Source organism: Papio anubis, chromosome 1 (genome assembly GCF_008728515.1).
Source record: "Papio anubis isolate 15944 chromosome 1, Panubis1.0, whole genome shotgun sequence".
In the NCBI taxonomy this organism is placed as follows: Eukaryota; Metazoa; Chordata; class Mammalia; order Primates; family Cercopithecidae; genus Papio; species Papio anubis.
Genome location: NC_044976.1, coordinates 47,029,779 through 47,044,798, shown reverse-complemented (window position 1 = coordinate 47,044,798; position 15,020 = coordinate 47,029,779). Strand labels below are relative to the sequence as shown.

At 42.9% G+C, this 15,020-nt stretch overlaps 1 protein-coding gene across 6 annotated transcripts in view; it reads left to right on the top strand.

The window, feature by feature from the left end:
• AGBL4 (ATP/GTP binding protein like 4) overlaps positions 1-12,974 on the top strand; it is a 1,449,848-nt gene extending 1,436,874 nt beyond the window's left edge. For 5 of the 6 annotated variants that reach the window (XM_017956149.3, XM_017956028.3, XM_017955895.3 and 2 more), the window contains one exon: positions 1,253-2,688. In XM_017956149.3, coding sequence (XP_017811638.1) covers positions 1,253-1,373 — 121 coding nt within the window. In that variant the 3' untranslated portion in view covers positions 1,374-2,688. Of the gene's footprint in view, positions 1-1,252; positions 2,689-12,555 lie in introns of those variants that run through there. The other variant, XM_017955920.3, reaches the window with a different exon arrangement.
• Positions 12,975-15,020: the final 2,046 nt, after the last annotated feature.

Here is a 15,020-nt window from a genome sequence, read left to right as displayed (position 1 = left end):
CTCAGGAATTATAGAGAAAAAGCATACACATCAAACTTATCATCTCATAAGAGAAAGAGATGAACAAAGAACCACCTAGAAAATGGCAGGCGGAGGAGTGATGAAATGTACAAAGTGCTAAAAAGGCCTAGGGATGAGGGAAGCTTATTTTTTGGGAATTTGTCTTCCCAAAGGAAGTGGGGCTCTTCCTCTACCTCTTTAGAGGTAGGGAAGGGAACAGCCTCTGCAGAGACCTAAAGGTATGGGATGTTTTGCCTTCCAGTGGCTCCTTGCACTCTCTATGTCCCCATCTTTGGTTGATGGCTTTTTGCCTTCCTAGCTCACCCTCCCTAAGTCCTTCTGCATATTCACAGTCCTCTCTAGCCTTTGCACAACTTGTCCCCTTGCCACCATCCCCCCATGGCTGCCCCAACTATGACCAAACCTGGGCCTGCCTCCTCTTTCTCCCCGTAAAAACATATTTACGTCCTGTGCTCCGTTTGGGTGTTAAGAACAACATCCTTCAATGACAGATGAATAGCACCTTGTAATTTACAAAGCTCTTCTTCAACCTCCATTTACCAGGGCCTATGAGGCAGGAAGGACATGAATTTTTCTCCTATTTTAGAAATAAAGAAATAGAGGTCCAGAGAAGGTAAGGAACTGCTTCAAGATCACATTGCCCATAAGTTACACCCCATGCATGTGCTCCAGGGTGTTAATAGGTACTGATGTCTAGCTGTATCTCACCTATTCTGGCAGCCTTGTTATGTTAGCAAGGCTCTTCAATGAATGTGGATTTTCAGGCAGTGAGGCTTCCTTTAAGGAAGGAGGGTATGTTACGGCAAGGTGTCCCTTTATGTGGTGCCACCTATTCTGTCTTTACCTTATTCATGACTCATCAACAGTAAAGAAAAATGGGTGCGCCAAGGTCAGAGCTTGATGGGTTCCAAATCCTCTTCTTCAATTTGAATTCAAACTTAGTTCAAGAGATTCTCATATTTATGACACTAACCACTTCCTGACACATATTATAGTTATTGTTTTGTGTAGGTATTTTATGCAATTGTCTCCTCTCCTAAGCTATAAGCAACTTGAAGACAGTATCAATGCCTGCTGGTCTTTGTCACCTTTAGTGTCTGTGGGAAGAAGACCAGGTTACTGTTCCTGGGAGGTTACAGTCCAGTGGGGAAGATAGACATGCACACAAATGATTTCATCACAGTGTGTATATGTGCTGTCTTCTCTCTTTCTGTTATCTCCCCCTTTGCAGGAAAGAAAAATCCCCTCCTTACAAGCACCCACTCCTGCGGGGCCCAGCCAGCAACTACCCCAACGGCAAAGGGGACAAGAAGAGCTCAGTGAACCACAAAGACCCTTCAACCCCTTTTTAAAGACACGGAGTCCTGGGAGGTCTTATGGGGACAGGAGCGTGCATTTTCTGCTGGGGAATGAAATTAATCACTCTTTTTTAGCTTCCGAGGATTTGTGGATTAATGCATAGGCTATTGAAAGGGAAGGGATACAATGAGAAACTTCATCATTGATTTTCCCTTTTTCCAATGGAAAATCAATTGTAAGCCTTCAGCTAAAAAAGCTCAGGAACAAAATAGGAGACTGGAACCAGGTGAGCACAGATGCTATTTTCTACAACACAGAGATCTTCCAAGATGAGGAAAACCTACACATCCCTTTTAAGATACTTGACACATATCAGGTCAGTTCTTTCAAAGCCACTTTACATTTTTAAGTTTTATAGTTACTGCAGATGGTTACCTTTTAAATAGGCTTGATTGTTTACAGATTTAGAAATGCAGTGTTTGTATTTTCTGATCCAAAACAACAGCAACAACACATGCAACCCAAGGGCAAATGCATCCTAGGGAACAATGGGACAGGATTTTTGAAATCACAGTGGACTTAAATATATGGTCACTGTATCTAAGCTGCATGCTTCCTTATTCCCTCAAACCCCAGCATGCAGATTTAGAAAACTGTGCTGAGAGCTATTTCCCTATTTCCTGGGTAGTTTAATTAAAATTTTAGCTCCAAAGACAAAAACGCACTGGTCCTTCATTTTAAAAGGTTTATTATGGTTAGTCTCCAGATCCCAGGAGACAGAGATTAAGCGTGGCCCCTGAAGATGTGGGCATTGCTAATCTACAATGAGGAAAGTGTGATTGCCAGGCAAGGAAGATGCAAAAGACACAAGGATGCACCCTGAGGCAGGGAGGAATGATAAAATAAAATGGTAGTAGCAATTCCCAAGGTGTAGCAAGCTAAATATTGTGCATTTTTTGTGAAGAGTAAAGTGCCTTTGTATGATGAATGGGTCCAGGGGAGTCTGCTCCCTTCCTGTCTGTAGAAACAGCAGGCTGAGTCACCATGACAGCCTGCTAATTAAAATGACCTCCCGGAAATGAGGATTAGAAGACGGGGAGAGGCAGGGAGGCTCCAGGGAGGAAAAGCCCTTAGCACAAAGCTCCACTAAAGCATTTTTTGTTTGTTTGTTTGTTTGTTTGGGTTGGAGATTATTGAAGTTTGCTACAAAAATCAAAAGCAAAACTTGTTCTCCTTTGCATGCTGGTTTTCAGAAATAATAACAAAGAGCCATATGTTGATTGGCTACAAATGTCATGTTGTACATACAGCCTCTCCCCTGGGTTCGTTTTGCCCATAGGAACACAAATAAAGTGTTTTGTGCAGCTCTTCTGTTCCTCTGAGCATTCTTGGCACCTTTCCCTTTCGGTCTCCCACTGCTCAAGAACCAACAGGCAAACCCCCAAACTGGTATAACCCTGACTTTGAGGTCAAGGACTTTGTTATCAAAATAAGGGACAACAGTCAAGTCTTGATTTCCAGCAGTTCCCGTGTCAAAGTCCCAGGGAGTTTAATTGACTGCAACCAGCTTGGCATGCACCAAGAGTGTGTCAGTCTTTTGGAAATGATAGCATTATTTTAGATAGCATGAAAAGAGGCAGAGTGCATAAAATGAGAGAGACAATAGTCTGGATCCATGTTTCCTTGGCCAGGTCACTTCCATAATGTTGTGATCATATATTGGCCCATATATTTAAAACTACATTGATTAATTGGATCATAGACTACACAAACAGCAGGTATAATGATGATTTAAGAGCAAAAACTTGGATCCAGGCAACTTTGGCTCATTCTGCATTCAAACCCTACTTCTATTTCTTTAAAACTGTGTGATCTTAGGCAAGTTATTTAACATCTCTAGATCTTAGTTTCCTCGCCTGAAAGATGGTCATAGTAATACTTACCTTGCTGTAATAGTTATGAAAGTTTAATAAACTTAGGTGTGGAAAAAGTAGGCAAAAATCTTTATGTGCTCACTAAATGGTAGCTTTGATCATTTGGAATATGACTAGGAAAGTGAAGTGTCTGCAAATCCTTCCCCATTAGAAAGGAATGGAGCAGTTTATTGTTTAAAATAAAAAATAAGAGTGAGTGTGAATAGGAAAGAAAGATCACAGTCTCCAAAAAGTTAAAGGGACATCATTGGACAAAAGAAGCAAACTTGTTCCGTGTTGTCCAGAGGTAATAACCAAATCTGGGGAGTGAGTCTCAGTAAGATAGATTTCTGCTCAGGATGAGGAAAACTTTTAGTGAATTGAATTGCCAACCACTGGATGGGCTCCTTTGGAAGACCATGAACTCCCCATCACCACAGGAGTGCAAGAAGAGTCTGAACGACATCTGTCTGGGAGGAAATAGAGGGGACTCCCTTTCTAGGAGGATGCTGGGTTGGAAGTTGGATGCTCCAAAGCGTCGCCTCATGTCATTTCTCTGGACTGGGATGACATGGGACAGGATGTTACATTTCTGGATGTCAGCAAATGGAGTGTACAGTATAGTACTTAATGCTAGACACAGTGATATTAACTGTCTCTGAATCATAGCATATGGGCTCTGCTAAAATTTCCCATTCCGAGAGAGAGAGAGGAAAAAAAAAAAAAAAAACTGGCTATAAGGCAGCCTGTAGGGGGGTGTGTTTGCAAGATGAACTATCTGCTTTTCCACATTGGCAGAGCAGGAAAACAAGGGCTAGGCAAGAGACCAGGGTTTGTCAGCAGCCCTTTGTGTGGTCTTGGCCTGCTCAGCTTCTCCTTAGCTTTCTTGGACAAGGTTATACCTATCACCTCAAGCTAGAGGGGAAAGGTTTTCAGCACTGAGATGGAGGACAGCACCCAGAGGTGTACAATCAGCCAGAGGCTGCTAGCCCACCTGGCTCCAGCAGGGGGCGCGCCAGCCTATCTTCTTGTCTAGCCACGTCTGTCTTAGATTAGAGCCACAGGTGGGTGGAGCTGCCCACCAAACCAGTGTTGTGTGCATTTCCGAGGAGACAGGCAACTATGCAAAAAGTAGGGGTGGGAAGGAGAGGGATCATGCCAGGTCTCTACCTGGCTCTCACGCAACTCTCCATACTGATGCAGTGCTAGTTTTGCTCTGTATCAGTTGAGAGGTGCAGAGACAGGACTAAAAGTCTGTTTACCCTCAGCTGCAGCAGACAAACTGGAGATTACCCAGTTTCTTCGTTGATAAGCCCGCAGCAGAGGAGGCTGGTGATGATGTTTGTTTTGCAGCAGCAACAGTGAGCCTTTAGCTAGAAGTTTTTTCTATTGCCTTTTAAATGGAGGCAGGGGCGGTAAGTACAGAAAGAACTGGGATCCTTTCACTGTAACTCAACTGACACACCTGAGACCTGCCTTAGAGAACCCAATTCCTTTTTCTATGTAGTAAGAACAGAGCCAACTATGGAAGTGTAGGCCGATTAACATTTGTGCAGCATCGATTCATACATCCAAATGTTTACTGAACATACACTGTGTGTCAGGTGTTGTGCTAGATGCCTTTGTATCCATTGCCTTAGTTAATGTTCCCAACAGTCCCATCAGGTAAGTATCATTTTCTATACTTCAAAGATGAGAAAAAATGAGAATCTTAAAGGTAAAAACCTTTTTTTTACACTCACGTGTCTAGAACCTGGATTCTAGAACCTTGAATCCAGAACCTGGATTCAAACACTGCTCCCCTTCCACTACTTTGTGCTGGGCCTTCTCCACTTGTCTCCAGGTAAAATCACATCAAAAAAAGAAACAGGTTAAAGCAGAATAACAAGTAAACAGTAAACAATGGCATCATTTAGAGGTAGTGGGGGATAGGCAGAGGGGAAGGAAGCATGTTAAGTTTACAGGCTGGGAAAAATGTGTAATGATTTCAGGACTTTTTAGCACTTGCTGCTGAAGCCCTGCCTTCTTCCTATCTCTCATTCCCATACATCTGTCTGACTTTCTTCTAGCCACTCCAGAGTCCTCCAGAGAGCAGAGTTTAGACAAGGGGCCCATTTATCACTTGGCATGCAGAGGCTGCCAGATTATCCAGGGACCCTGGAATCTCAGCAGGGTTCTTGGGCCCATCCTGACACACTCTGGGTTACTGGCCCCAAGCAGATAATCTAGCTCTGGTTCCCTATCACTTCCTCCTTCTGGGGTATGCGAAATAAGCCTACTATGTCCCTCATTTCTTGTTCGGAATTCTTCCTCCAAGTTCTTGCCTTCTGAGCACTAAAGAAGTCCTTTACCTTGTGACTGAGCTTAGCCAATGAATCAGGGCCAGAAAGAAGAGGGGAGACATAACAAAATAGGAACAGCCCAGGTTTAAAGTTAGGCCAACCTAAGTGTGAATCCCAGCTCTTCTGTTAAGCTGTATGGCTTTGGGCAAATAATGTAATCTCTTTAAGTCTCAGGATCCTCATCTGTAAAAGGGACTGATTAATATCTACTTCCTATATTTGTGGTGAGAATTGAATATAGTAACATCTACAAAATACCTCGAACTCAGTAAAACTCTTTTCTCAAACCATCCTCACCCCTGGTCTGCCTCTCATCTGCTTGCTAGAGTTGGAAATCCCTTCTCTAGAGCCAAAGCTTTTCTTATTCCCAGATGACGTAGAGACAGAAGTACAAATGCTTCCTGAGTCGAGGACAAGAGTGAGAGGAGTGTCCAGAAGAAAGGCAGTCACACTGAGGGATCAGTGTCAAGCTAGGGACCTAGGTTTTATTCATCTCTGTGGCCTTAGCACTTAACACACATTATGTAGCAGAGTCTGTGCTCACTGAGTGTGGAATGAATAGTGGGGATGGTGAGAGTGGGGTCACCCAAAAACCCTGAACCCTTGAGGGAGGGGAAAGAGGCTTTGGAAGTTGGGACTCTGAACAAATGGGAAGACAGTGTTGAACATGATATTCACCCAACTTCATGTGAGGCTGAAATGACTAGACTAAAAAGAGAAAGGGGAAATAGGTTCTACAAGATAGCATGTTTTGTCAATATCATAGCAAACAAATCTTACCAGGATATATACGAAACTCATTTTATGTTACTTTGATTGGCATGCAACATCTCAGGGATCATCTTTATGAAGTAATCATACAGATCTGCTCTGCCAGCTGAAACTCAGGACTTCCCCGAGGCACTCACATGTCTGTCTTCATACACCAAATTCAGGTGGTATGCTGGTCAGGGCTTGTTTTTTCTACTTTGCAGATGAAGAAATTCAGATTAGTGTGATTAAGTCCCATGCCCATGGTCCACAGCCAGTAAGGAACTAGGACAGGACGTGGACCCTGGATACAAACACAACTCTATCACACCTCTCTGTCTCTCGGTTCAGCCCCAAACCTCAACACTAAGCCCGACCAAGCCAGAAAGTCATCCTGATGATGCCTATTATAGCTCCTTAGTGCTTAAAATTTACTTGTTCCCCTAAAGACCTGGGATCTATTTTTAGCTGACCCCATGTCAATCTTAAGTCCAAATCTGCTTCTCTCTCTGGCATCAGCTGTCTTGATTAATATTCTCTTTTTCCCTCTAGTTGCTCAGGTTGGAAGCCCTGCCCTTGCCTTAACTCCTTTATGTCTTTCTCCTCACACAGCTGACAACCACCAAGTCCCATTGCTTCTGCCTCTTTGATGTGTCTGCCTTCAAGTAGTATTATGGAGTGACTCTGAGTCAGACAGACCTGAATTTTAATTTCAGCTCCACCACTTGCTAATAATCTTATAAATCATTTAAAGCAGTTTACTTGCCCCATCTCTAAAATGGGACAATAATGCCTATTGGCAGGTTTGTTGTGCACTTCCCTTCCTCTATCCTTCCCATGCTTTCCCTCCTAGCACTCCCACCATTATTTCCTACCTGAATTGCTGGAATGGCCTCCCTGTCCGCAGATGCTCTCCTGTTAACCCATTCTCTGCTTGGAAGCTTCCAGGAGCTCCAGAAAACATGATCCCATTTTGTGGTACTTCTTTCAAATTAACTGGCCAAGCCAGGAGCCTGGATATCATCCAACTTTTGTGTCTTTCACACCCCATTTCTGTTCAATTGCCAAATCCCACTGGTTATGCCTGCTTGTTCTCTCTAATTTCCAACCAACATCTCTATTCCTCTTAACTAAGAAAATCCTTCTCATCATTCAAGACTTAGCTCATGTGTCCCAACTTCACGACATCCTCCCAGTCTTAGCAGTTGTCATTAATTGCTTTCTTTTCTTGGTTGCCCTAACACTTTGCTTATTCATCTGTTTATCAAATTTTTTTTTTTTTTTTGAGATGAAATCTTGCTCTGTCACCAGGCTGGAGTGCAGTGGCGTGATGGCTCACTGCAACCTCTGCCTCCTGGGTTCAAGCAATTCCCCTGCCTCAGCCTCCTGAGTAGCTGGGACTACAGGCATGCACCAACATGCTCAGCTAATTTTTGTATTTTTTTGTATTTTTTTAGTAGAGACAGGGTTTCACCATGTTGGCCAGGATTGTCTTGATCTCCTGACCTTGTGATCCACCCGCCCAGGGTTTCCCAAAGTGCTGGGATTACAGGCGTGAGCCGCCACGCCAGGCCTGTTTATTAATTTTTCACTCAGGTGATTGTCACCTCCCACACTATCATTTAATGTCTTTGAGGGCAAAGTTCAGGTTTTATTTGTCTTCACACCTCCCATAGAACCTAATGGTTCCAGACAGGTCAGAGGCACTCAGTAGCTATAGCAGAATAAAAGAAAGAATGAACGAAATCTCAAATCCAAAATTCTATCCTGACCTCACCCTGATAACTGAATCCTAATTATGGATTTATCTTCCCAAAACCTCAGCCTCTCTGAGACATTCCACAACTCAGATTTTCTCCATGGATTCCTTTACCACAGAATTATGCTCCAACTCAGCATTAAGGCAGCATGGTATGGTAGAGTGCTTTAGACTTGGAGTCAGAGGTCCTGGATGATCTTCAAGGCCCCAGTGTCCACGGGGAGATGGAGGAGACAGATTTACTTAATTCTCCAACAGTTTCCTGAAGGCTAAATTCTTTTTCAGAGTTCAAGGCAATTAGATCCTTTTTTCTATAACAATAATCATAACAACTGTTGCTGGTGTGGTAATAACTACTACTTCTGCTGTTGCTATTAGTACTAGTAAAAATATTGCTGCTGCTATTACTGTTACTGCTGCTACTATTACTAGTCTAATCTACTTCTACTATTATTCCCATTACTACTGCACTGCTGCTGCTGCTGCTGCTGCTTCTGCTACTATTTCTGCTGCTATTGCTGGTACTGCTAATCTAATGCTACTACTGCTGCTGCTACCACTACTATTGTGGATATTGCTGCTACTACTGCTGCTACTACTAATCTACTCCTCCTTCTCCTGCCGTTGCAGCTGCTACTGTTACTGCTGCTGTTCTGCCCTGAATGAGTGCTTACTTGGCTCCAGACCCTGTACTGATTGTCTTGTCTTACATGATCTCATACAATCCTCACAACACCCCCATGAAGCAGGCATTATTCTCCTCATTTCCCTGCTAAAGACACAGAAGCTTAGGGAGACTAAGGAATCTGCCCAAAGTTGCACAGCTTGTTGTAAGTGGAGGAGCCTGGGAGTCATCAGACTCTAATGCTTGTGTTCTTTTCGTTTTCCCCTCCTCCTTTTTGGGTACAATCCTAAGACTGACAGTACAATAAATATTTAATGCTGGTTATAAAAAGCCTCCACCTCAGGGAGCTCACTGGTTTATGTTTGTTCCTGTGCATGACCTCATTTTGCCTGATTCCCCTGAGCCTTGCTTTAGGCGGTCTCCTTTGCAGCTGGGTGTCCCCATACATCCTCCATGCCTGAGTCTCTTCCTTTGAAACAACTGCTGTGAAATGATTGTCTTAACAGGCAGGATTGGTGCTACCCTCAGAATTGTAACAAGTGAGGTGCTTTGCCGGGATATTAGGATGGGGTAGGGCAAAGGACGCCCAACTCCTTCTATTAACCCACCTCTCCCACACTCCTGCATTATAAAGAGGGTGCTGTGTCACCAACTAGAGGGAGTTTTCCCAGTAAATATCCCAAAGTCTTCCTCTTCCTCTAACCCAAGCCACAGTCTATCCTCAACTCCCAGAACTCAAATTGTCAAGTCAAATGGATTTAAAGATGTAGCCATTAGGAAACTGGGTTCTGCTCCTAGCTCTGATACTGCCTGGCTGTATTAGACATTACGTAAGTCTCTTGCCCTGGATGGAGTTATCCCAGAGCTTCAATTGGTTTCAGTTTCTTACTCTTTGATATGGAGACATAATCCTCAACTGACATAATCTTCAACCGACATACTCCTCAACCGAAAATAAAAGAAAAAGAGAATCATGAGGATCAACTGAGAAGATAAATGGGAAAGTACAGTATTTTGAAAAATATTTTCCAATATTTTCTTTCTTCCGAGACCTCATAAAGGTCCCTACTTCATCCATGTTTTTAACCTGAACTTTCTCATCACTAATTTATCCAACACAAATAATTAAGCATCTGTGTTTGCTAGGCACCTCCCCATTCCTCTCTGCTGCCCTGATTTTCGCTGATTCTACAAGACCCCTCCTTCAGGAAGTCTTTTCTGGTGCAATGGCCCTGAGCTTCTAGGGAACCACTGTCCAAACATTTCATTTGACACTTGGTAATGGCTTTGGTATTTCACTTTGGTGTATCAGCTCTCTTCCCAATTCAACTTTCCATTGTTCTTGGACTGAGATGTTTAGAGAGGGCCAAAAACAGTCTTACTCATTTCTGGGGCCCCAGGGCCTTAGCATAAGGCCAGAGAGAGAGAAGCCATTCACAGAGAAATTTGTGGCTATTGCTGCTGCTGCTGGTGGTGAGAATGAGACTGAGGATGCCTGCTCAGAGCAGAACATTTTTGTGATGCTGACACCCCTCCTTTTCTCTCTCCCTCCAGAAGTTCACAAATAAGCAACCCTGAAACTTCTGGATAAAGTGGAGCAAACCTAGGTTATAGGCCCGCACAGGAAGTTGTGAGACTTTAGGCTAATAGTATCCATAGGAAAGAAAAGAACAAAGGAGAAAGCTGGGGAGAGACTAAGACAGGTGAAAGAGATAAATTGACTATGATGTATTTGAGGATATGTGTACGTGTGTACTACCATTATGTGCACATCTTATTGAATAACCTCTTTATATTTGTGTGTGAAAATGCATAAGTTTGTTCAGTTGTGAATGTTTTTACTGAATATTAGATGACAGATCATTGTCAAGTCTAAGCAGATTTTTTTACATCTACTCATAGTCAGAGGTCCTGGGTTAAGCTGCTGTTTGAAATTCTGTCTACTTTCTTGACATTTCATCCATATTAATGGATCACCCCTCTGCCCCAGCCTCCCAGGGACTGTGCTCAGCACGATGTCAGGGCCACCTCTCCTCCTTCCCAGTCCCAGTGAAGGCTGATCCTGGCTGATTCAGCCAAGCCAGTCCCTCTGGGGTGGAGAGCTCACCAAAAGTCTCCTTTTCAGACTCTATCTCCAGGTGACCTTGTGTTTAGGTCTCTTTTCTGTATTTGAGCTTTGTGTTCCTGTCTGTTTTTCTCTTTTTTTTTTTCTTCAGATCAGCCTTTACTAAAAGTTGAAAAAGACTGCTCATGTGGTGTTATGAAGAAGGGAGAGGCAGTTCTCCTTAACACCCCTAATACCTCTCCAAAGTGCTCCTGGAGCTGAAATTCCATGATTCCGGGGGGTTTGTTTCTGTTCAATTTCAGAAGCACTCACTGAGGGCCTGCCCTACATAGGTCGAATACCAGATGGTGGTCAAAAGTGAAGGGTGGACAGCTGTGAAATAAGTACAGTCGTGCACTACCTAACAATGTTTCAGCCAGTGCCAGACTGCCTGAATGACAGTGGTCCCATAAGATTATAATACTATATTTTTATTGTACCTTTTCTATGTTTAGATTTTTTTAGATACACAAATGCAAGCATTGTGTTATAATTGCCTGCAGCATTCAGTAGAATAACATGCTGGACAGGTCTGTAGCCTAGGAGCCATAGGCTATACCACGTAGCCTAGGTGTGTAGCAGGCCATATCATCTAGACTTGCATAAGCACATTCTATGATGTTCACGCAACGATGAGATCACCTAACAGTGCATTTCTCAGAACATATCCCTGTCATTAAGCAACGCATGACCGTACTTCATTGCTCTGGCCTAAAGAGCAGCTCCACGGAACTCGAGACTTTGCCTTTACTGAAAAGCACATACATGGTGTGGGGACTTTCAAACATTAAGCCCATTTGTCAGACATGCCTTAATACATTCTTTTCTAAGTTTAGTATTCATTCTTTCTTTTATTCATTTATCCTTAGGGAGGCCATGTGGTTTGGTTGAAAGAGCACTAACCCAGAGCCTGGATTTAAACCTAATTCAGCTGCTGTCATTTCCCCTCTCTGAACCTCAACTTCCTCACCCACCAAATGGAATTAAGAATGATTGCTCTTTCTAAACCACAGGATTACTCTGAGGAATTTCAGGGAAGGTGAATGTAGTGGGGAGAAAGAACTCGCATTCTCTGAGTTCCTACTAGAGGCAGCACTTTGCATGCATCCATTCTGTAGCCATACAATAGGAAGGGGACGGGAACAAGTGAGGACTGTCAGGAGCAGGGACAGAGGCCTAGAAATGATCCATTAGGAGTCTTAACTGGAATCAGAGAGACCGGGAATCTAATCTCTATCTGTTCCTACCATTTATATAACTTTAGAAAAGTCACTGTACCTCTCTAAGCCTCAGTTTTCCCATCTATAAAATGGAATCTGTTGAAGTAGGTGATCGCTAAGGGCTCCTCCAGTTCTGCCATTTTGGGTCTCTAGGAACACCCCCTTCAACCCACTTGCCTACCCTAAAAATGATCTTACACTGACCCTGGTGTGCATGTCAGGTTGCTAGGCCCTAATGCTTGTGAATGAGGACTAGGTAGTGAAGTTTCTTTTTTTTTTTTTTTTTTCTGAGATGGAGTCTTGCTCTGTCACCCAGGCTGGAGTGCAGTGGAGCAATCTCGGCTCACTGCAACCTCTGTTTCCCAGGTTCAAGTGATTCTTCTGCCTCAGCCTCCTGAGTAGCTGGGATTACAGGTGCACGCCACCATGCCCAGCTAACTTTTGTACGGTAGTGAAGTTTTATACTTAGTTCAGCAACTCTGGTGGTGATTCCTGCCTTCCAAAGATTCTTTCTGTCCTCAGACTTGATGCTGAACCAGAGACCTCTGGAGAGGCGAGACGAGCTGGTGACACCACGAACCTTGCATACAAGAGATGCAGTACTGAGGACCTAATTAACATCACCGTGCAATAGGCACCATGGAGCACACTTCAGCTGCCAAACAGAATAAATAAAGCAATGTTTTATCTTAAGTGTTGTTTAACAGTGAGTAGTAAACAGACCGTGTCTTATTTACTGTGACTTTCCTGCACAGGCTTGCTATGGCTGACCTAGACCTCATGAGACAGCATACCCTGATTTCAAGGGTGTGCATTATAAGTTGCTTGTCAAGCAGATGGAAAATTGGGCCTCTGACTGGATGTTGTAATAGACTCATGCAGAGATGTGGGCACAAGAGTCTGGAAACTGATGTCTGACAGATCAAACTTAGAGTCCTGCTCTGCCACGATGTGGCCTTGAGCCATCCCTGTGAACCTGTTTACTCACTTTTAAAATGAGATTAATTAATGTCTGGGTTACAGGAAGGTTGTGAAGGGCGGATGATGAGAGGATATAAATAAAGACCAAATGGAAGTGTCCCATAGAGGGTAGGTGTTGTTCTCGGTCATATCCGCATTACTCTTATGCTTAGTATTTCTAAGTCAGTCAAACCAACACCCTGACATACATTATAAATGGATAATGTGGCCCCTCATTATAACTGACTAATAATGTAACAGGGTCTTTATCAACATCAGGTGGTCATTTGTTCACCTCCAAGAGTGTCTTCTCTCTTCTCACTATGAAATCAGCATTCATTCATTCCTTAGTAAGGTTTACCATGGTATCTTAGTTTGGGTTCTTCCAAAAGCAGAGACTGCGACAAGGAACTGAGAGCAAGTAGTTTATATGCCAGGTGACACCAAGAAGCAGAGATAATGGAGAGGCAAAAGAGAGACCAACAGAGAGAAAAAACAGGAAGGGTGTGTTAAAGAGCTAATTATCACTAAGGGGAAAGGGGCCTCAATCCCTCTCAGGACTTTCTAAGTGATGATTTAAAAACTCCCCTCGGAGTTGAGGATGGCCCCCTTGGGTGTGAAGTCCCCTTGCTCTTCTGCAAGGCGGATCCCTGAGGCAGCTGAGATCCATTTGATGAGGGATGCAGACCCGGGGCATGGAACTGTCCATCACACTGCACTAAGTCAGGCGGGCTGAGATGTGGGGCAGGCAGCACAAGTGTCTGCTCTACATGGATTTTACAGTTAAAACATAATTTGTTTACCCATTTCCCTTTTGTTGGCTATTTAGGCCATTTCTCATTTTTTGGCTTGGGCTTGGAAAGGTCAGTGAGCATGAGTGCCTTGTTTTTTCTATTCCATGGCTGGGAAACTTGGTAGAAACAGTGTCTGAGTCAACTCTCCATCCCAAGAATCCAGCATAGTGCCTGCACAGAGTTAAGTACCCAGTGATTATTTGCTAAGTGAAGGAATGGATAGATGGATGGATGGGCATATGGATGTGCAGATGAACTTTCTCCGTTGTAAGAATCATTTCTGTGTACAAATGGGGGTTGGTAAATGGAGGTTGGAAGAGGTTGGATGCAGATGGACTTTGATGTATAGGGTAGTCAACATGGGGCATGGGCAGGTAAGTCAAGAAGCCCTCAGAAGAAGTAAATCTAGGATTGGATCAAGTGACCCGGGTCAAGGACCCACCAGTGCTGGACCTGTTGACTGACTTGGTCTGACCTGGCGCTCCAGCTTGGAATCAACACCACAAATGGGAACCAGAAGAGTAGGTGAACTGGGATCAGAAAAAAGAAGCTCCCAGGAAGGCCAGAAGCCTGAAGCTGGGACTCAAAGAACCTCAGATTTAGACACTCTTAAAACTTTGCAAAGCCTTGCCCTTACTGTCAACTCTAATATTGCATGAAAGCTGAATTTCCTTTCAACAATTAGTGCAATTCACCAGGAAAAAGGAAAATAAAAACGAAATGTTTGAGATTTTACATATATTTTGTTTCTAGATACCTTTTTTATTGTAGTTAAAAATCTTGAAGACCAATTTCTATAAGTAACATTTCATTTTTTATTATAAACTTAATGCTATTTATTTGGAAACTTTTGAATTTGAAAAATAAGAAAAAGCATAAAGAAAATAACCCATCACCACCAAAAGAGAGAAATTTTTATATATTTTTGGTATATTTTTAACAAAATTGAAGTAATTTTATATTTACAGTTTTAGACACTTTTTGTCATTGGGGTCCCCATCTGAACTGTGTAATGAAGAATTCTCATGTACATTTCTCCATGCCATTGAATAGTCTTTGAAAAAAGTAATTTTTTACTGGCTAATATTATATCATATAGATAAAACATAACTTGTTTACCCATTTCCCTTTTGTTAGATATTTAGGCCATTTTTCATTTTTTGCTATTATAAATTATGCTGGTATGAATAGAATTGGGCAAAATTCTTTATTTGCAGTATTTCCTTTAAACTT